Source organism: Saccostrea cucullata, unplaced genomic scaffold, assembly GCF_032062105.1.
Source record: "Saccostrea cucullata isolate Sc308-1 unplaced genomic scaffold, CSIRO_AGI_Scuc_v1 ctg276, whole genome shotgun sequence".
Taxonomy (NCBI): domain Eukaryota; kingdom Metazoa; phylum Mollusca; class Bivalvia; order Ostreida; family Ostreidae; genus Saccostrea; species Saccostrea cuccullata.
Window position 1 is genome coordinate 102,984 of NW_026930478.1, and position 19,707 is coordinate 122,690.

General features: G+C 35.8%; 1 protein-coding gene across 2 annotated transcripts; it reads left to right on the plus strand.

The window, feature by feature from the left end:
• Positions 1-59: 59 nt before the first annotated feature.
• Positions 60-19,693, plus strand: LOC134228724 (doublecortin domain-containing protein 1-like). 2 transcript variants are annotated; one of them, XM_062710409.1, is made up of 40 exons: positions 60-169; positions 1,842-2,007; positions 2,246-2,503; positions 2,597-2,685; positions 3,139-3,180; positions 4,003-4,124; positions 4,252-4,414; positions 4,731-4,836; positions 4,972-5,071; positions 5,171-5,264; positions 5,507-5,673; positions 5,836-5,928; positions 6,053-6,142; positions 6,294-6,380; positions 6,482-6,580; positions 6,707-6,881; positions 7,109-7,217; positions 7,523-7,661; positions 7,997-8,107; positions 8,309-8,488; positions 8,663-8,805; positions 10,273-10,396; positions 10,551-10,635; positions 10,799-10,884; positions 11,076-11,240; positions 11,328-11,574; positions 11,792-11,969; positions 12,291-12,443; positions 13,055-13,246; positions 13,419-13,642; positions 13,866-13,936; positions 14,044-14,197; positions 14,424-14,683; positions 14,869-15,052; positions 15,193-15,324; positions 16,248-16,493; positions 16,778-17,007; positions 17,358-17,507; positions 17,649-17,834; positions 18,041-19,693. In XM_062710409.1, exons 2-40 carry the CDS (start codon positions 1,847-1,849, stop codon positions 18,140-18,142), a joined length of 5,697 nt encoding a protein of 1,898 aa, XP_062566393.1. In that variant the 5' UTR covers positions 60-169; positions 1,842-1,846; the 3' UTR covers positions 18,143-19,693. The 2 variants fall into 2 exon arrangements, with proteins under 2 accessions (XP_062566393.1, XP_062566394.1); XM_062710410.1 differs by lacking the exon at positions 3,139-3,180.
• The last annotated feature ends 14 nt before the right edge of the window (positions 19,694-19,707 follow it).

Genomic DNA, 19,707 nt, shown 5'->3' on the forward strand with positions numbered 1-19,707 from the left:
AGGTGCCCGGTCTACCTTTTGTGCGGACCTGTTATTGTGACGTAATCACCAAGGAGATAGGCAAATATTTCAATATGGATTCCCTCTCTAGAGAAAGTACACTGAAACAATGCATTGATCGTTACATGTTGTGAATAAAACTTGATTGCCTCATTCCCATACAAATACGGTAAGGTAGCAAGATATTTATGAAACTTAAGTCGTCATTTTGTTCAAGACAAGACAAATAATCATTATTTTAATTCTATAAACCCAATATATTTATCTTTGCAAAAATACATGCAAGTGCTCGTCCCACTAAAAGAAAAAAAACGCTCCCAAAATTAACGTGGCATTTAATGTCTAATAAATTTAGAATACTTGATTTTTTTCTTTACTCTTCTTGAATCAAATAAATGTAATTGCATGATTTTAAAATATTAGTTATTTAGCTTTAATTTAATTTAGCAGAGACCTATACAGGTCTAGCACAATACCCTGATAAAGGTACATAGATTGATGAAGCTATATAGCTTTATCAAGCTATATACCTTTATCAGAGTATTGTGCTGGACCTGCTATATACTGGGTACCTGTAAAGTGCGAAACGAAATAGAAACGAAACGAAACGAAACGAACTGAAACGAAACGAAATCTGCCGAAACGAAATGAAATCTAACGAAACGAAACCTACCGAAACGAAACGAAACGAAATCAAAACGAAACCTTCCGAAACGAAACAAAACTTTCAGAATGTTTTTCAAATCAAGCTATATACATGTAGTTACATGCTGTATATATAATGTGTAACTGCACATGGTCTATTTTTACGTCATATGAAATTTATATAGTTCAAGCACCATAGGCAATTGTTTCGCTTCAAGCTCATACATAGGCGTCGGAAGGAAATTGAAAGTGTGAGGGAGTTGCTTTACCAAAAAAAAGGTCAACCCCAATTTTCAATGCCTAAATAATAAACATCTTTGCAAAAAAAAAGTTGGGGACCCCCCCCGCTTCCGACGCCTTTGTTATATTTTGTCAATATCTTACTGACTAATTTACCTACTTAAAAATGACTTCGTTCGCTTCGAGAGACTTTTTTCTTGTCTGTTAAATCGTTTTAGACTTCTCTGGTCGAGCCTCTTTATTGCAAACCACTCATTTCTTTCTGGAAAATTACCCGATAAAAATATGACTGTATGTATGTAGAAAGGATACAAAAGATTTCGGTTGGAGTTACTTGTATAACTGAACTATAAAACCAGACACCTCGAAATGGGATACTAAATACTCAAAGTTTCTGGTTTATCCTAGGTTTTAAGACATTCGCAATACAACAGTACAGTGACTTTATTTCGACCCGTTCATAAACGAGCCTTTACATGTAAAGTAATTTTAATTTTTATATACATGTACCTTGATTTGAAGAAAAAACATTTTGATAGTTAATGTTTCGTTTAGTTTCGGCAGGTTTCGTTTTGATTTCGTTTCGTTTCGTCTTGATTTCGTTTCGTTTCGGTAGGTTTCGTTTCGTTTCGGTAGATTTCGTTTCGTTTCGGCAGATTTCGTTTCGTTTCGTTTCTATTTCGTTTCGCACTTTACAGGTACCCCTATATACTTAGTATATAGGTCTCTGGCTTTAGTTTATGTATATAGGTATTTAGGATCTGTTTAATTCCTTTATTTTTACATAGAAATAAACAACACATGAATGTCCTGATAACAGCTATTTGGTTTGTTCATTGATAACATATTAAAACATTTTTAAGATAGTAATATACATAGACACTGCGCATTAAGACATATCATTTACCATAAAATTAAATAATATTACTGTATATACTGTACTGTATTGTATATAGGCAAGATGCCAGGAAGACGAGAATCAAAAGGTTCTCCCCGCTCAAGAGAGGGAAGCCTAGCCTTCAGTAAACAGAACACTGACATGGTCAGTTATGAGGATCTCTTGATCGCACAGTATCTGGACGAACTCAGAAAAACCAAGAACAGCATGAAGAAAAGGAGAGAGTAAGTGTAATATATGCAATTCATGTATCAGCTAGGTGCAATACAACATAGAACTGATTTTTTTGATCCAGTGCAAGGGCATGAATTACTGGTAGGTCTTAAAAGTTACTGCCTGTATAAACGGGTTTAGGCTATAAATTCATTCTTTATACTCTGACCTATCTATTATTATCATGGCAATATTTTTATTATCTATAATACCTAAACATGAATTGTATGATTGTATGCTTTGTTACAGAGTACCAGCCTCACCCTACTCCCAGAAGCTCCCTCATTCTGATTTTGGTATGTCCAATCGGAGACCAATCTCTGCCACTGTCCCGGGATGCCCCAGCTCAGGGAGACCAAGTTCTGGTGCCAGGAAACCAAAGATTGATTCCAAATTTATTGCTGACCCAAATCTTTGGGACCCTGCAACTCCAAGATCAGAAAGTACCACCTCTACATCACAGCCAAGGAAAGGGAGACCAGCCTCAGCTCCTGTGCGGAGAAAAACGTAGGACAATTTTATTGCTCATTTAGTTTGTGCATAAAATGAAATGCATGAAAGTAAGTAACAACTCAGTTGACTTCTCTTTTTTGCCTTCAGAAATCGCCCATTTTCAGCTACATCTAACCTGTCTTGGTTCTACAGAAATAATACAAGAGGATGGTCAGCCAGATCTACCCCTTACTCAGGTAAATAAAATCTGACAAAATAAAAAGGATCTAGCTTTTTTCTCATTTATATTTTGTTTTTATTTGTTCCACATGTCTTGATATAAATTATGGTGTTTTGTTCTCAAATATGCTTTTGATAGAAACTCTAAACCAACTATTATACATGACTGCCAATTGTTTTTGAGAACTTGTCCACATCTATGAGCTGCTAATGAATCTTGTGCATATTTATCATCTAACAAAATATAAATTATTAATATAAAAGTTGGTTTACACTGTGTAATTTAATATTGGAGTACGTTTAATGTGATAGTTGGTTTGTTTTGATATATTGATGCATGCTATGTTTTGTTTTATTATTAGTTCCATTAGTGGGATTTATTACCTTGTCTTAGCAAGTTTAGATGATAGAAGCATTCACTAGTTAAATGTATTGGCAGATTTACAGGATGTGGAGTATTTATTTTACAGCATGCTCAGATTGTGTTGGATATGTTGACATGACAAGAAGTGGTATTATTTTTATGCTTCTGTGTTGACCTGATTTCTACCCACAGCCCTGATTTGAGTGACATCACTTAATTTTGTCACTATAGCACTTGTATCATCATCATATGCCCTAACCTTTACTTGCACAGGCAGATTCTTTTCCCACAGAACTAATTTTCAAATATTCTAGGAACTGGGAACAAAATTCACATTAAAAAAATGACTATTTATTGTAACTTTCCATTGAATTAATGAATTTAGAAAGATTTTATCTGTCAATTTTTTTTCATTGTGTAAAATAAGAACTATTTGAAGAAAAATGCCAATTTATCTGGTTTTTATTCGTTCTATCTTTATTTATTTCTCATCAAGTCCAATAATACAATGTTTGTATCTTATTCTATTATGATTTGTATCCCTCCCCTTTCCTCCCAACAACTTAGCACATATCAAAGGTTTGCTTTCCTGCATCAAGTTAACTTCCATGTGTGTTGAGTTTGAAATCTAACATTGATGTTTACAGGTTCTTATTGGTTCAAAATATCAATTGATGGTGATGGTTAACTCTGTTCATTTTGCTTGACCAATCAAGAAAGCTGCTTTTATATTATTACAAATTTATTAGCCATGAAAATGGAGAAAAACTAAAGTTTTGAAATTGATAATGTCTAATGGTTTGATACACATTTAAATCCTTCCACTACTTTATTATTGAGCAGTAATCATGGAAAATGCAAGTTCATAATTCCTCGATTAATTTTTAGTCTCAGTCTCTTTTATGAAGCACTTTTTGCTATTTTCCCCATAATTAACAATGTGTTTATACTTTCACTTAAATTTGAACAGCTTTTACTGGAAGAAGAATTAAGTCCCAGTATTTGAACAAACCCTACACAATCAGATGTCTAGCCTTCAAGAATGGCAGCCGTGAAAACATGTGTCGAGTAGCCGCCCCATCAATGAAAGTGGTAGGAAACACTGTTTATCTAGAAATGTACTTTAAAATATTGACTTATTTATCTTATAAATTTTGGATCCATTTGTTAATATATTTTAGTATGTTCTCTTGGCTCTATTCATAATTTTATCTTTAAGTTTCTGGAGATGTGCACTGAGAGATTAGGTCTGGGGTTCGCCGCCAGACGAGTGTTTTTGGACAATGGAAAGGAAATTTTTGAAGCCTACGAAATTCCTCCAGATTCAGAAGTGTACATTTCAACTGGAGATAATTTTAAGGACCCATACAAAAGTGTAAAGCGTAAGTGTAACTTTGTAACAGAGTTTATTTTTGAGGAGTTTTTAATGATAAGGGTGTTTTGGATGGTATCTCTGACTTCAGCCAGAGTCAGGAGTAATGCACACACAACGACTTACTTCTGAAATTGTTATACCTTTCATTTCTGTTCAGAAGACAAAACCCCAATATCTTGAATGTGAATCTTAAGTAAACAACAAAAGATACCATTATTAATTAGAAATTGAATTCAATCAAGTTTTATTTTTGAGTTGCATCTTTTTGTTAATTAACACATATTTAGTTTTCCAGTCACACAATGTATTTGATCCTATTTTAGAAAACATAGCTATAACTAACGGGGCTAAGTGGACATTGTCTGGAGTGCTTCTACCAGAGGAGGGCAGAAAGAAGAAGACCAAATGTAGAGTGTCTAAAAGAATGAGGTAGGTTACCAATCTGACAACATTTAAAGGTCCCATTGAATATAAAGGATTCAAGGGAAGCAACTCTCACATTATGGTTGAGAAGTCATATGGTGCTTGATATTTCACTCTCTATTATTTGTTTCTTTTAACCAGGGGCCTTCTGGAGAGTAACAGATACAGGATCGTCGTGTACAGGAATGGCTACGCCACAGAACCAATGGAGATCGTGGCTGATATGAGCAACAAAGAGGAGGTAAACATAAATAAATAATGTTTGTCAAATTCATTCCAATATCAATGTTTTAACCTGGTTTAAGCATTAAAATGTTGACACTCTTTTTCCTTCTGACAGTTCTTGATAGCTTGTACTGCCAAGCTAGGACTAACAACTCATGCCAAAGTCCTGTATGACTGGGAAGGAAATGAAATCAAAGATTTGAAGGATGGTAAGATTCTGTGCTTTATTCTTTAGACTCGCATCTCTTCTCATAATTCTGTGGATATTTTGTATTAAATTCAAGTACAAGTACATGTATTTTATTTGATTGATATAAATCATCAAAAATATATATATACTCAGTATATATCTTTTTAAAAACTGTCCATGATTAAATGTTTGATAATGGTATAATACCGAGGAATTATCCACAGTGGTATTAACTTTTAATGAAATCATAATTGTTTTTAGCTCCGTTGTTACATGAAGCAGTACAGGAAGGGAATTCCCCTATTTATGGTCCCCTGTGGGTGTCTATTGGAGAGGCCTTTAGCCCCACAGGTACTGTTCACTTTATCAAGTACCTGAAACGTACCATTAGGGGACAGCTGAAAGAGGCAGTAAAGTACAAAAAAGAGGTAAGCTTAAAAAGTAAAACTGCAAAAAGCAAGCCACCTCTCTCTCTCTCTCTCTCTCTCTCCCTCTCTCTCTCTCTCTCTCTCTCTCTCTCAAAATGTTTTATTTGTTGTGTTAATGAAAAGAATTAGTGGTCATCAGCAGTATTATTTTTATCATCACAGGTGAATTATGCATTAGGGGATGAGAAAGATAAAGTGACTATTACTGACATTCTGAGCATGCCTGAGGATGAGCTGTACACCACACTAGAGTTGGTATGTTACATGTCTAGGATTTTTCAGTCAACAAAAAACTGCATAGTTAACTAAACAATGGAGACCTATTTAATAATATTTGGAAAAAATTTTAATAAATATATTCTCAAAAATTCATTTTTAGGCAGAGCAGGAAGTGGAGAATCTGACAGAAAGTTTGCGGGACATTGAGGACAAACTCCAGAAAATCATGGAACTTCAGCAGGTAGAGGAGGTAAGTTAAGGGGACCTCAGATAAGAAAGATGAAATTTACCTACTTGATGCAAAAGCAAAGGAAGCGAAAATAAACAGGGACAAAAAGGTTTCCAACACACAGTAATATTATTGCATGACTAATGTCTTATTCACTTGTATTGTTCTGTAGAGTGAAGGATCCCACTACAGAATGAAGCATATCAAGGAATGGGAGTTTGAGCACCGCCTGGTGGGAAGAAAAGGCCTTAGACTCAAGGTAAGCAGAGCTCATAGGACTCTAGATATCATACTGATTTTTTTTATTTGTTGGAAATCTTTTTCCAAACATCAGCTAAATCATACATTGTGTCATTACAGGTGTATGAGAATGGGAGTTATGAGAATGACCAGGTGTTCTACTTTAATCTCGCTGGTGCATTACGAGGCACAAACGACAAAGGAAAGATCCTCACAAGGGTAAGGGCAGCTATAGACATGGATTCAGCAAAAGTATCAAGCACATGTTAAATTGAAATTGAAATTCAGTTGTGGAAAGTTGTGTTATTTTTAATGTTAAGATTATTTACTGAATTTCTCTTGCAGCTGTTTGACGATCTGTCGACTAACCATGTGACTGCCAATCCACACAATCCTAAAATTGCTCCCGTGGTCAAGAAAATCTTTGACCAGTATGGGAAAGAGATCACTAATGTCTACGACCTTGAGTACGATCAGGAGATCTGGGTGTCTTTTGGAGAACCATTTATCAACCCATTCAGTGAGTATCAAAATGTCATGTAATATTGGCATTTCTTCCTAGTATTTCTGTAGATTTAGATAGACTACCAGGTAAATATCGTGGACTTAATAAAAGCAGAAAGCCTGGGATTTAAAGATTATTGTAATGTCTTTAAAGCAAACAGTCAAGTACTAGTACATGTACTTTAAAGTATGGAAATTTAATAAGTTTAGGAAATGGCTGAGTAAAACATTGATTACTTTCAGCATACTGCATCCAGGCCATGTTTGAGAAGGCTACAGCTTACATGATGGAAGGTGAGACGTTCATCATCAGGGAACCACTGAACATGGAACTTACCAAGAACCGAGAAACGTTAGTGTAGTCTTATCTCACTTCCTTTATTTAAAGAATCAGAGAATACAGTCCAAGTGATAATTGATATTTCTATCAGAATATGGATTATGAATTGTTAGATCTTTATGCTTAGGGTTTATTTACAGACGTACTGCGATTATTAATTATGAATTGTTAGATCTTTATGCTGAGGGTTTATTTACAGACGTACTGCGATTATTAATTATGAATTGTTAGATCTTTACGCTGAGGGTTTATTTACAGACATACTGCGAGTATTAATTATGAATGGTTAAATCTTTATGCTGAGGGTTTATTTACAGGCACACTGCCTGGGAGGCCACTGTGGGGTACCCAGCCTACGATTACGAGCAGGCCTCCTCCCCGGAATCCCAGTCACATGTTCAGGACTTGGCTCGTATGGCTCGCATTGATGCCAGGAGCACATTCCTACAAGCCAAGGTAGGAAATTATTAACTCTTATTTAAAACACCAACTTCCAAGTCATGCTTATATAAGTATTTTATTTTTATCTCAAATCCTCACATATTTTGAAGTTTTTCTCTGTTCCATTAAGTTTGAGATAACAAAGTTTAAATGAGTATTAGTTATAACTGATTCCACCAATCCTCCAACTTAAAACAAAGTACATACTAAGGTCTAAGTACCTTATTTTCTATGATCAAATGATATTTTGAAATGATTTCTGTATCTTGCACCTTATCTGAGTCCTGGAGATTGTTGATTTAGTTACATGTGGCCAAGATTTAGAGCATTGTATTGTTTTTGTTTTTCAGAATAATGAAAAAATTGTTCTGTACCCAGAAGTGAACTGTTTCAAAAAAGTGAAGAAAGGAGGTCAAACCAAACTTTGGCCTCAGGAGGCTCAAGTCTGGACCATTCAGAAGGTAAGTTCTCGTCGCCTTAACTAAAGTGTTTCTTTCTTGATATATGTAAAATAACTACACTTATGATAAGAGAAAATACTTATGACAGAGTATTAAAATAATTACTATACATGATGCCAAAATAATGTCACAGTATGGTGACTCTTCAGTTTTTCTTTGGTTTTCACTTACTGAAATCCTTTTACTCTTCTGTTTGTCCAGAATGGCTACATCAGGTGTAAGTCTGTACCCCAGCTTTGTCTTGGAGTATCAGACACTAGGGTAGATTTGACCTTGGGTAATGACACAGTGTCTGGGTTTGTTGTAAACATTCAGAAGAAAGCTTCAGGCAACACCTACCAACAGTGGCAGTTTAATCCAGATGCCACTATCACATGCCTGGTAAGAAATATCATTACTAGTCAATTTCTCTTCTGCTTAACTTTTATAATAACATGTTTTGCTCAAATTTTGCAATTTTGTATAGCTTTTACTGAAATCTTGTGTCAAATTAAATCCATAAGTTTTAAACTCATGCAATTCTATCACCTCTAACTTATTCCACTACATTTTCAGGCTCACCCTAACCTAGTTCTGACTTACAATGGGAATCACCTTGGGGACGAGGAAAATCAGCAGCCGGAGGGGATCTTACCGGGACAGTCGGTGTATCTGGTCGTCACCGAGAGAAGACAGAAGAAGGAGGCATCTAATCAGAGGTCAGTTGCGTTTCATGCTATTACTTGTTAACTACGAAAGAAGAACTTCATAATCTGATATTGTTCAGTTTTTAGCTCACCTGAGCCGAAGGCTCAAGTGAGCTTTTCTGATCAAAAATTTGTCCGTTGTCTGTCGTCGTTGTTGTTGTCGTCGTCGTTGTCGTTAACTTTTCACATTTTCATCTTCTTCTCAAGAACCACTGGGCCAATTTCAACCAAACTTGCTACAAAGTATCCTTGGGTAAAGGAGATTCAAGTTTGTTCAAATGAAGGGCCACGCCCTTTTCCAAGGGGAGATAATTATGAATTAGAGAAAAATTAATGGCATTTTTAAAAAATCTTCTTCTCAAGAACCACTGGGCCAGGAAACATGAGACTCATGTGCAATCATCCTCAGGTAGTGCAGATTCAAATTTGTTCAAATCATGACCCCCGGGGCTAGGGTGGGGCCAAAATGGCTGACCCAAGTTTTACATAGGAATATATAGGAAAAATCTTTAAAAATCTTCTTCTCAAGAACCACTTGGCCAGGAAAGATGAATCTCATGTGGAATCATCCTCAGGTAGTGCAGAATCAAGTTTGTTCAAATCATGACCCCCGGGGCTAGGGTGGGGCCAAAATGGCTGACCCAAGTTTTACATAGAAATATATAGGAAAAATCTTTAAAAATCTTCTTCTCAAGAACCACTTGGCCAGGAAAGATGGAACTCATGTGGTAAAATCTTTAAAATCTTCTTCTCAAGAACCAGGTAGATGAATCTCATGTGGAAATCAGGTAGTGCAGTTCAAATTGTTCAAATAATGACCCCCGGGGCTAGGGTGGGGCCAAAATGGCTGATCAAAGTTTTACATAGGAATATATAGGAAAAATCTTTAAAAATCTTCTTCTCAAGAACCACTGGGCCAGGAAAGATGAAACTCATTTAGAATTATCCTCAGGTAATGTAGATTGAAGTTTGTTCAAATCATGACCCCTGGGGCTAGGGTGGGGCCAAAATGGCCGATCAAAGTTTTACATAGGAATATACAGGAAAAATGTTTAAAGATCTTCTCAAGAACCACTGGGCCAGGAAAGATGAAACTCTTTTGGAATCATCCTCAGGTAGTGTAGATTCACGTTTGTTCAAATCATGACCCCCTGGGGGGTTAAAATTCAAGCCCCCCAGTTAACTTTTAGTTCTGATCTGATATGTGCTTATTCCTAGCCGATGTACTCAGGTGAACGCTGTGGACCCTGGGCCTCTTGTTTGAGAGTTGCCCAGTGGTGCAGTGGGAAGAGAGATTGCTCTAGATTTGTGGAGTAAGGAGTAGATCTTTACATCATAGGTTCAAATCCACTGAGTAAAGCGGAGACTTTCCCTATAGAAGAGATCATATTAAATGCGGTTCAATATTTGTGTTGAATACACGTTTCAGCTGTTTTTCTTTTAATTGTTGTTCAACAGAAAGTTTTGTTTTTTGATCAGATTTGCCCTGAAGCAGGAGAGATTTGATAACCTGGGACAGTGGAAGTACAATGACGCCACAAACATGGAGTGGAACAAGAAAGCTCTGTCCTGGCCAGTAAAGGAGGATGGAAATCTGAACGAGGTCAACTATATCTGCTGTATTTGAAATATTTTTGTTGATAACCATATTTTACACATCTCTAATGAACCTTCAAACTTTCTGATTTTTTCTTTTTCAAAAAAAATTTTCACATCATTTATATATATAAGTAACGAAAATGTTATTGGCCTTTCAGGACTATGACTGGCCAATGGAGGGATATCTTCTACCAAAAGCTCCTCCCCTACACAAGCCACTGTCCAAACTCGGAATCTCTGGTAGTAAGTATACTGTACTGTATGAATGTGTGTACAAGGGGTGAATATAACTTGTGTTCTAAGTTTGCAATATTGCAGAGTCCATAAATGAATTTTTAATTTTAAAAAATGGTCAAACATTTCAAAGATTAATATAAAAGTAAAAATTGAACATTTTTATTTACAGTGGCTCCTTTAAGACTCATGACAATGAAGAATGGAGAGAGAGACACCAGACTAGCTATGCCTGTGGTTGGCCCAAATCTGACAAATGTAAATATCTAAATTTATTGATAAAGAAAAAAATAATTTCATATCCACCCAAAAGTCAAAATGTTATCAATTTACTTTGCTGTATACCAACATGGTGATGTCAATAAATAGACAAAATGAATTTGAATTTACCAGAAGATGAATAGATTTTTTTATAAAATAAGGTTTAAAGAATTTTTTCTGATGATTAGATGTTGAAGGACTTGAACAAGGAGAAAGGAGGTAAATCTGGTAAGAAGGCCCAGCACTCAAAGCTTGTGGAGAAGGACGTCGCTGTACCCGAAACAGACAACGTGGAGGAAGACATCAACCTTCACTGTGTGGACAGAACCGTCAGGGAACTGGAATTCATCATGGTACGGAGAGCATACCAAAATTATATGTGTCTTTCTGTTTCTCAAAACACCATGTTCTTTTCTTTACAAAAGTGATTTATTTTTCAGTTTTTGGACAACTGTACGAGCCTGCTTAACTTGCCGTTTGCTGCCAGACGACTTTTTGACAGTAAGGGAAACGAGCACTTCAGTCTAGTCAACCTGAGGAGGGACGACCTAGTTTATGTGTCCTGTGGGGAGGGGTGGATGGACCCCAAACTGTCCAAAGATCAGCAACAGAGGCGCATTCTGTTGTCACAACTCTCTCAAGATATTGCCAAAATCAGACAGTACATTTCACTCCGCAATCCAGAGAGTGAGTTCTAATTATTTTATTTGGCCATATAAGGCTTATGAACATAATAAAGAGACCCATTAATCTCTTTTAATTTTAACAAAACTAAACTGTCTTTTTTTTTCAACTTTTGAGCTAATCCTTATTTATGGTAATTAAGTCTCTGTTTTCACTATCCACAAAGAGTATATAACATTAATTTTTTATTCATCAATAAAAAACTGAACTGTTTTATCAGAGTATGTACTGGAGATGGAGGGTAACTTGGTGGCCAATACACGGATCATCATTAACCGTCAGTGGAATGTTGAGGAGGAGCAGCCCCTCCCCCGCCGTCCCCCACCCACAGAACGCGACAGTCAGAACCTGCGGGAATCCAGGGCATCCATGTTCGCTGAGGAGGAGGAAGAAAACATGTAAGCTTCTGGATTTAGGTTTGAATGTATAAATAGAATATAACATTTACAGAACCTTAGTAAATTTGCCATACACATGAATCAATAACAACCAAAATAAAACACATAAAGTTGGAACTTTGGTATTTCAAACACTGATATCTTAAATGCTCTGGATATGTCAAAGTGATTTGGAAGCTCTAACACCTACTGCAAGTATTTTACCATGGATAACTTGAATCGTTGGATATGTCAAAGTTTTTTTTTCTCAGTTCCTTTGAGTTCAAGATAACCAGATTTGCCTGTACATATGAATTTTGAGTGATTTGTATTTATATTTAGGACCTGTCATGAGATTGCCCACAGAAGATCTGAACAGAGGTTGAACAACTTAAAATGGCCGTGGGAGAGACTTATCAACGTCAGTCAGGATGAGGGATCAGAGGATCCAGACGCCTATAAGTTCACAGACAAGGAGATGTATGACAAATACAAGTAAGTCTACTAAATCCCAGAATTCTTTTTTATCCTCCAGTCATTACCCATGGTCAACATACACATCTGATTCCCTTGTCCTGCACCACCTAGGTTTCTAGGTAAAAGATGATTCAGCTGCCGTTTTATTTATCTGGGACCCCATTTTCCATAGTTGTCTTCGAATGTCTTCATAATTATCATCTAAATAATCTATATTTATTGCAGGGATAAATCAGGAAGGTAATTTATTAGCTGATAAAGACTTTAATGATTAACATTAGTATTTATAGTTTGCCGTAATCTATTTCAGAATTAACAAAGATAGTCGTATATATGTTTAACATTTGCAAAAGCATAAACTATGACCTAATTGTATTTATGTGGGTTTAGTGAAGTTTGTAACTAGTGATGTAAATTATTTGATTGTTGAGTTTAACAAAAACGTGTGTTCATGTACATTTATATCAGTGTGATATTGTACAGTCTCTACCTTTGAAAACTTTATATTTGACTTTTTTTTGTGAAAGTGGACAATCCAAATTTGTCAAGTACCAAATGCATTAATTCTTACCTTATAGGAAATAATTATACAAAAATCTCTTTATAAAATATTTATTAATATTTTTCAGGCCCCAGCCCATCCCTAAGATATCTCGAGACACCCTTCAGAGATTTGTGTATGAGGATGGGTACATCGCCTGTGCAGCTAACCGAACTCTAGTGCTGGGTGTATTAGAACAGGAGGGGCGAGTTAACCCAGTCTTACTGGTAAAACGAAGACCAGATGACATCAATCAGAGATGGGTCATCAGAGAGAATGGGTGAGTTTGTCTGATTATTCTTTTTGTCAATGAAATAAGATTTTAACTTCAGTAACTGCCAGTAAGATATATGGTATTACATGGAATGAAATAATGTACAAGCTATGAAAAGAAACAGGGTTAAATGTCGGATTTGAAAGAATTTTAGACAATGATTACTATCTTATCACAGGGAAATACGCTCCAAGCACAGCTCACAAATGGTCCTAACTGTTGCCATGCCAGCAAATGAACCTTTCTCTGAGGATGAGGAAGGTCGACCTTTGACCTTCAGTGGCTGCGCCGTGACCTTGCAGGCCAGGAAGCTAAATATATATGGCAAGGCACATCAGAAATGGAGATATGACGCAGAGACTGGATACATACACGCTTTCTTTACCAATCCTTATGATAAAGGTACAGTTGTTTATGGATAAGGAATAATAGTCAATAATGAATGTCTTATCATCGAGAATACTCGTTGGTAAGCCATTTTTCAGAGAAAAATAAGGGCCATTCACAGAAATGGAAAAATAGTTCTTCTTTACATATGATTTGATATGTATTCCTATTGACTTTATCTTGCATGTATCTTCATTATTGAATTTGAAAAATTCAAAAGTCATTCATTTTGTTGCAGAGATAACTGCCGCCAACCATGCTGACATTTGTACTTATGCTATTTCACATGACAGCAAAATTGATCAACCAGTAAGTGTGATTGCTTTTAATAAATTTATGTCTTGGCTGAATTTTCAGTATATTTATTTTCATCGAGTTTCAGGCTTCCATGTTTTATATCTTCTCTAATTTCTTAGGGCTACCTAGCAGAAGTTCCAGTTCAGTCCACTTCTGACAGAGTCTCTGTAAAGAATATGACAGTCTGTACTTCCTGTGCCCGCGCCATGAGGGGGCGCTACAAGCTGCAGAAATTACCAGAGAGAACAGAATTTTCTTGTGCAATGGGAGAAGGTAATATTAGAGAAATTCTTTTTTTTTTATTTAAGCATATAGTTGTTTGACAAAAAAAAGGTAGTCATGCACTGAGCTAGAAATCCAACAATTTCGTTTTCTTTGAGAATTAGTTTTCTAAAAGATACAAAATATTTAAATAAAAAATTTAACTACAAATATAAAAAGAAACCTTTTTACAGTAATTTATGGTTTGTATCTGATTGTTAAGTTTTACTTTCAACAGCAAAGAAGCTTAAACTACAGCAAATAGGAAGCTTCCGCGTTTTGAATGGAAAGGTTGACTTGTCAACACACGAGGCTGATCTCACCTTGGAGACGTGGGAAGATACCCTCGGAAAACTGAGAGAGGAAGCCAGTGTCAAGACCATCGCGAAGGAAATTAACGCTGCCAAGACGGTCAAAACCATCAAAATCCTGGCCTACAAGAATGGAGAGGGACGCATGCACCAAGGGGAGCTTATCTGTGGTTCCAGTATAGAAGGGGTAAGAACAAAACGGGCATTCCTTGCAGGAAAGGTTTATTCTAGATATATACTAGTAATTATAATTGTGAAGATTATCAACAACTTATGAATTGCACTAAGCCTTTTGGTGGAATCATGGAAGTCACACATATTTTTATTGTTGTCAGAATGAATTTCATTTTCTGACATTAATATCCCTTGTAGATTCTGAACCAGTGTACACACAAGCTAGGCCTGGCCTCGGCAGCCAGGAAGATCTTTACGGAGGACGGGACTCTGGTGCTGGAGATAGACGACCTGATTGACTGGGCCGTGGAGAACTACAAGTCACTGATGGTGGATCAACTGGAGAGAATCCTACACGGAAAGGAGGAGTCCAACGTGGAAGGTAGTATCTACCTCATTCACAGTCTGTCATTAGCATCTGTCAATAGAATTAATGATGTATTTATATCATCCACAGTCTGTCATTAAAGCTATTGATGAAGAGTAAGACTTATCTGGTGATACAAAATCTTACTGTTACAGACGAGGAGGAAGGAGATACCAAGCAGCCCAGTCAACAGAGCAATGGGGCCCCAGGGGGAGGGGAAGCTGAGCAGCGGGGTGAAGGAGAGGGACAGGACAGTACAGCCGAGGGGGCAGGAGGAGACAATGCTGGTTAGTGACATTTATATTATACTTAACACAAGGTTACAATATATAATACAAGGTTACATGATATGTAACACAAGGACACATTACACTAAACACAAGGTTACAATATATATTATTATACTTTCATGTTAAATACTAAAATCTGATTGGTTTAGACGCAGTTAAAAATCCGTTCTATTACCCTCAGCCTTAGCAACACACATGACAACGGGTAACACAACGGTAAAGTCACATGCGTGGAAATTATGCGTGTATGGTTCACCGTAGAATTCTCAAATCGTCATTTGTGCATTTGAAAGAACCGGAATAAACTTGACGTCAATAAAAGCTTGCCTCCGATGTAGCTTACTTGAAAACAACAAACGACAGACGAAACATGCTTGCGAGTGCAGAAATAATGAAACTTTAGATGATAAAGGACTCTTAGAGTATCAAATAAACAATAAAGAGGTCAGTAAATCTTTTTCGAAGTAGCGTGGAGTTTGAAAGCTTTCTAAACATGAACGTAAAGACGATGACGAGACATCCTAAATCAAAAAGACATTCAGTATAATAAAATAAATCAGCTGTGTCTTTGGAAGGGTAACAGTGGAAAAGCATATCCTAAGGCAAAAAATTGTCAACCTCCGCTGACGCGTGGGTTGACAATGGTTTTCCTTGGGGTGTCAATTTCAACTGTTACCCTCCAAAACAGGCACCATTTATATAATACAAGGTTACATGATATGTAATACAAGGTCACATAATACTTAATACATGGTTACAAGGTCACATGATGTCATTTATGAAAGAAATTTCTCTCTGTTAAAACTTTGTTTGTTCTCATATTAAATTCTCTATCAAAGATTTTAATTTTTAAATTTTGTGTCTTGATTTTGAATAATGACTAGGTAATTTGTCAATTACATGTATTTTATTTATAAAAGAAGTGGATCAGCAAGAGCAGACCAAGGTTCAGGGGGAGAGAGATCAGCTTCTGAGTCAGGTTCAAATCCCTCCTGTTGACGTTATCCTCAGATATCCAATCGAGGTCTGGGTTTCTTCAGGCCAGGAGTTCTTCCCCCCTGAAAAGGTGGAGACTAAAATGGAGAATCGTAAGAAGAGACGTGCTTTCCGATCAGCTGTGTCTCTGGAGCTAGATATGGAAAAGCACATCCTAAGGCAAATGAAAGGTATTTTCTTCCTTAATACATGTACATCCTTTGAACTTTCATATTTAATAGACAATGCATAAAGAAGGCATTTGAAAATACAGACATTTTATAATTAGTGTGACTGATAGATAAATACAAAAAAATTACAAATTCAAGACAAAATCTTTAAAAATCTTTTGATGCAAAATTTTGCATGAACTATATGTAGTACTACACAGGAACTAGATATTAAATGAAAGAGAGATTTTGTTTTTGAAGTTCACAAACAGGAATTTGTAACCTTAATGTATTCCTAATTTCAGGACGTAGAATAGAGTCCCAGAATCCTGGGGAGTATAAGCCTACTCGCAGTAGTCGGCAGCCCGTCATTGTGGAGAACAACTGGCAGGAACCCACCGTAGCGGAGGAACTGAAGCACGACACAATACACAAACTGGAGACTCACCTGGCAGAGGTCAAGGCCGTCCAGAAAGAGAAGATCCGCACAGTCAATGTCAACACAAACAGACGCCTGTACCAACAACCAGACATGGTAAAGAACTTTCTCCCATTGCTGCCATCTCATCAATCCAAAACAGTTTCTTTTTTCTGCCTCATGCTTTGCAAATATTTAATACATTTAAGTGGTTGTAATGGCAAAGTGTTAAATTGGTACCATTGATTTAATCCTTGAAGTGATAAATAAATGTTCACATATTTTTTATGAAAAACATTTATTGCAAAGGGAGAATTCATAACATTAGGTTTTATATTTACATTTAAGTGGTTAACCATATAGTTATTCATTATTTTTTATATACACCTTTATGTGACTAAATCTCTGTGTGATGTCTAGAATTGCTCAATGATCCTTTAATTAATATTCATTGACTTGTCCTTTAGAAACGAGTGATGGTGTTCCCTAATGGGGAGAGTGTAGAGAGAGCAGTTTATGTGTGGGGAGAGACACTAGAGGAAATTCTGGACAATGCCACCATTAAACTGTCACTATGGGGACAAGCCAGGATTATATACAATATGGAGGGCAAGAAGGTACAGAGATCCTTAAATTTCGTCTTATATTAGATATATCTTTTAAAATACAAATAATTATTGGCTTTCTGGTATTAAAGTTTTACTCCAGTGAAATTCCATTCAATTATAAATCTATTTTTTTTATTTGTGCGTATGAAGGTGGAGAAATTCGATGAAATCAACAAGGATGAATTGCTTTGTGTTTCTATGGGGAAATCCTTCAGCAAGCCCAAGAATGCACTCGATGGAATTGAGATTAAGGCAAACTGGGGTCGAGCCCGGAAGCAGTATGGACCTAGTGCTACAGATTTAGTGGTGTCTGCTCCGGTTAACCCCACAGTCAATGTAAGGGCAAAAAAAATATTAGAGATTCAAAATAAGTGGATCAGTTTTGGTGTACAGTGTATAAATTTTGGTTTTATACAACATAAGTTTGGTCTTAATGCCAAAATATGATTTTAAGGATTTGTCTTTTACACAAGATGCAAATAGATTAAACCTTAATTCATAAGTTAACTCAGGTTTGATGGTAGAATTTGAAATTTTTCTAGGTTGATCCATTTGGACCACCAGGACTTGCTCTTCCACCAGCAGAAGACAACAAATCTACCACAACAAACAGACCACAGTCTGCTAAACCACCAGCAACATGAGTTAGCAACACTAGCAACATGAGTTAGCAACACCAGCAATCACATGTGCAACTTCTAGAAAATGCATAAACTTTATAGTGCTTGATAGAAGCTTGTAGAGACCTACCTTTGTTCTGTTTCCCAATGTTAGGACCCTCTGTCATAAGCTTTAAAGGATTGTAGAATATATAATGGTTTCCAATCATCGAATAAGAAGTTCTCAAAGAGCTGAAATTCCGGCATGGACTTGATGTAGAGTTTATGAACAGTGTATGACATGTTCATTTCTGACAACCATGATGTGTTGACAGAACCTTGACCCCATCCATTTGTGCCACTAGTACTTAGGGCAGTTGGTGCCTTAACGTGTCCTTGTTCTTTGTTTTCCAATCCTTAGATTTATCTGCAGCATTTTTTGTACTTAGTATACATGTATGTAGGGGTTGTTGTTTATGTATGACATTGATAAACTACATGTATCTTCATTCAGAGCTTTAAAACCAATTTGTTATGGTTTGTCCAACAAAAAGACATGGAAGGTTGTAAGACCAGAGCACAAGATATATGACAGAAGAAAAAATGAATATCAGGGTACTAATAACGCATATCAACATGTGCTTATTTATGTGATAATTTCAATGCATTTGTTTTATGTGTAAATTTTGTTTTAAGCATTTGTTTTGAAATTAATACATTATTATTTTATAGCATTAATTTATTAATTTTTTTTATGAAAAATTGTCATTTTGTCTGAACATTTCCAAGCATTTTAAAAAGAAAGTAAGACGGTAAAGTTTATATGTACATCTTTAAATTTATAAACAGTATGAATGAGATGATTAGAAGGAATTTTCTTGCATTTGTAATTACATTCAGGAAATGTTCATGCTTCGTTTCAAGAGGGATTTGGATCAAAAAGACATTGGAATGATTTACATAATGATAAATGAAGAAAGATTTTTATGATGCAATTAGTCTCATTGCTTATTTAGTGAATACTCAAGAGTTTAGTGTTGATTTATAAGGAGATCCATTTATAGCTTGACTACACATTGATCTAACTAGCAGGAGAATCTGTCTCTTTTTACACAAGGGTTTCTTGGTTGTGATTTTAGATATTTTCTAATTTTATAACAATTGTTTGTAATAACTACAGTGTACTTTGATTATTGGGACATTTTTTTTGCACTTGTTATCTGCACTTTTTTGCACCATAGCTTTAAAATTATAACAGATAAAAGATATAGGGGCATTTATGAACAACTACAATGGTTTTATAAAAAATATATTTATTATGTATAGATCTGGGTTTTTTTTTTTTAGATATTTATCTTTACTATTGTATTTTTATATCATAAGTATTGTACACTTTTATTGTCCGTCCATTCCAGTTCAGAAATGTTACATAAGAACTGTAAATCTATCAAGTTTCTGCCCGTCCTATAAAATTATTGTATCCCTGTTATAAGCTAGAAATTTTTTTCTGTAACTTTGTGCATTTTAAATTTTTTGGCCCTGAGGGCTAATTTATACATGGATATTGAAAAGGGAAAATAAATAGATAGAGGAATATACTGTGTTGTAAA

Excerpts from the sequence above, each read along its gene's own strand:
- LOC134228724 (XM_062710409.1), top strand. The coding sequence starts at position 1,847 with ATGCCAGGAAGACGAGAATCAAAAGGTTCTCCCCGCTCAAGAGAGGGA. Across the intron at positions 2,008-2,245 it reads AGCATGAAGAAAAGGAGAGA|AGTACCAGCCTCACCCTACT; the intron begins GTAAGTGTAATA and ends GCTTTGTTACAG. Across the intron at positions 10,636-10,798 it reads CAAACTCGGAATCTCTGGTA|TGGCTCCTTTAAGACTCATG; the intron begins GTAAGTATACTG and ends TTTTATTTACAG.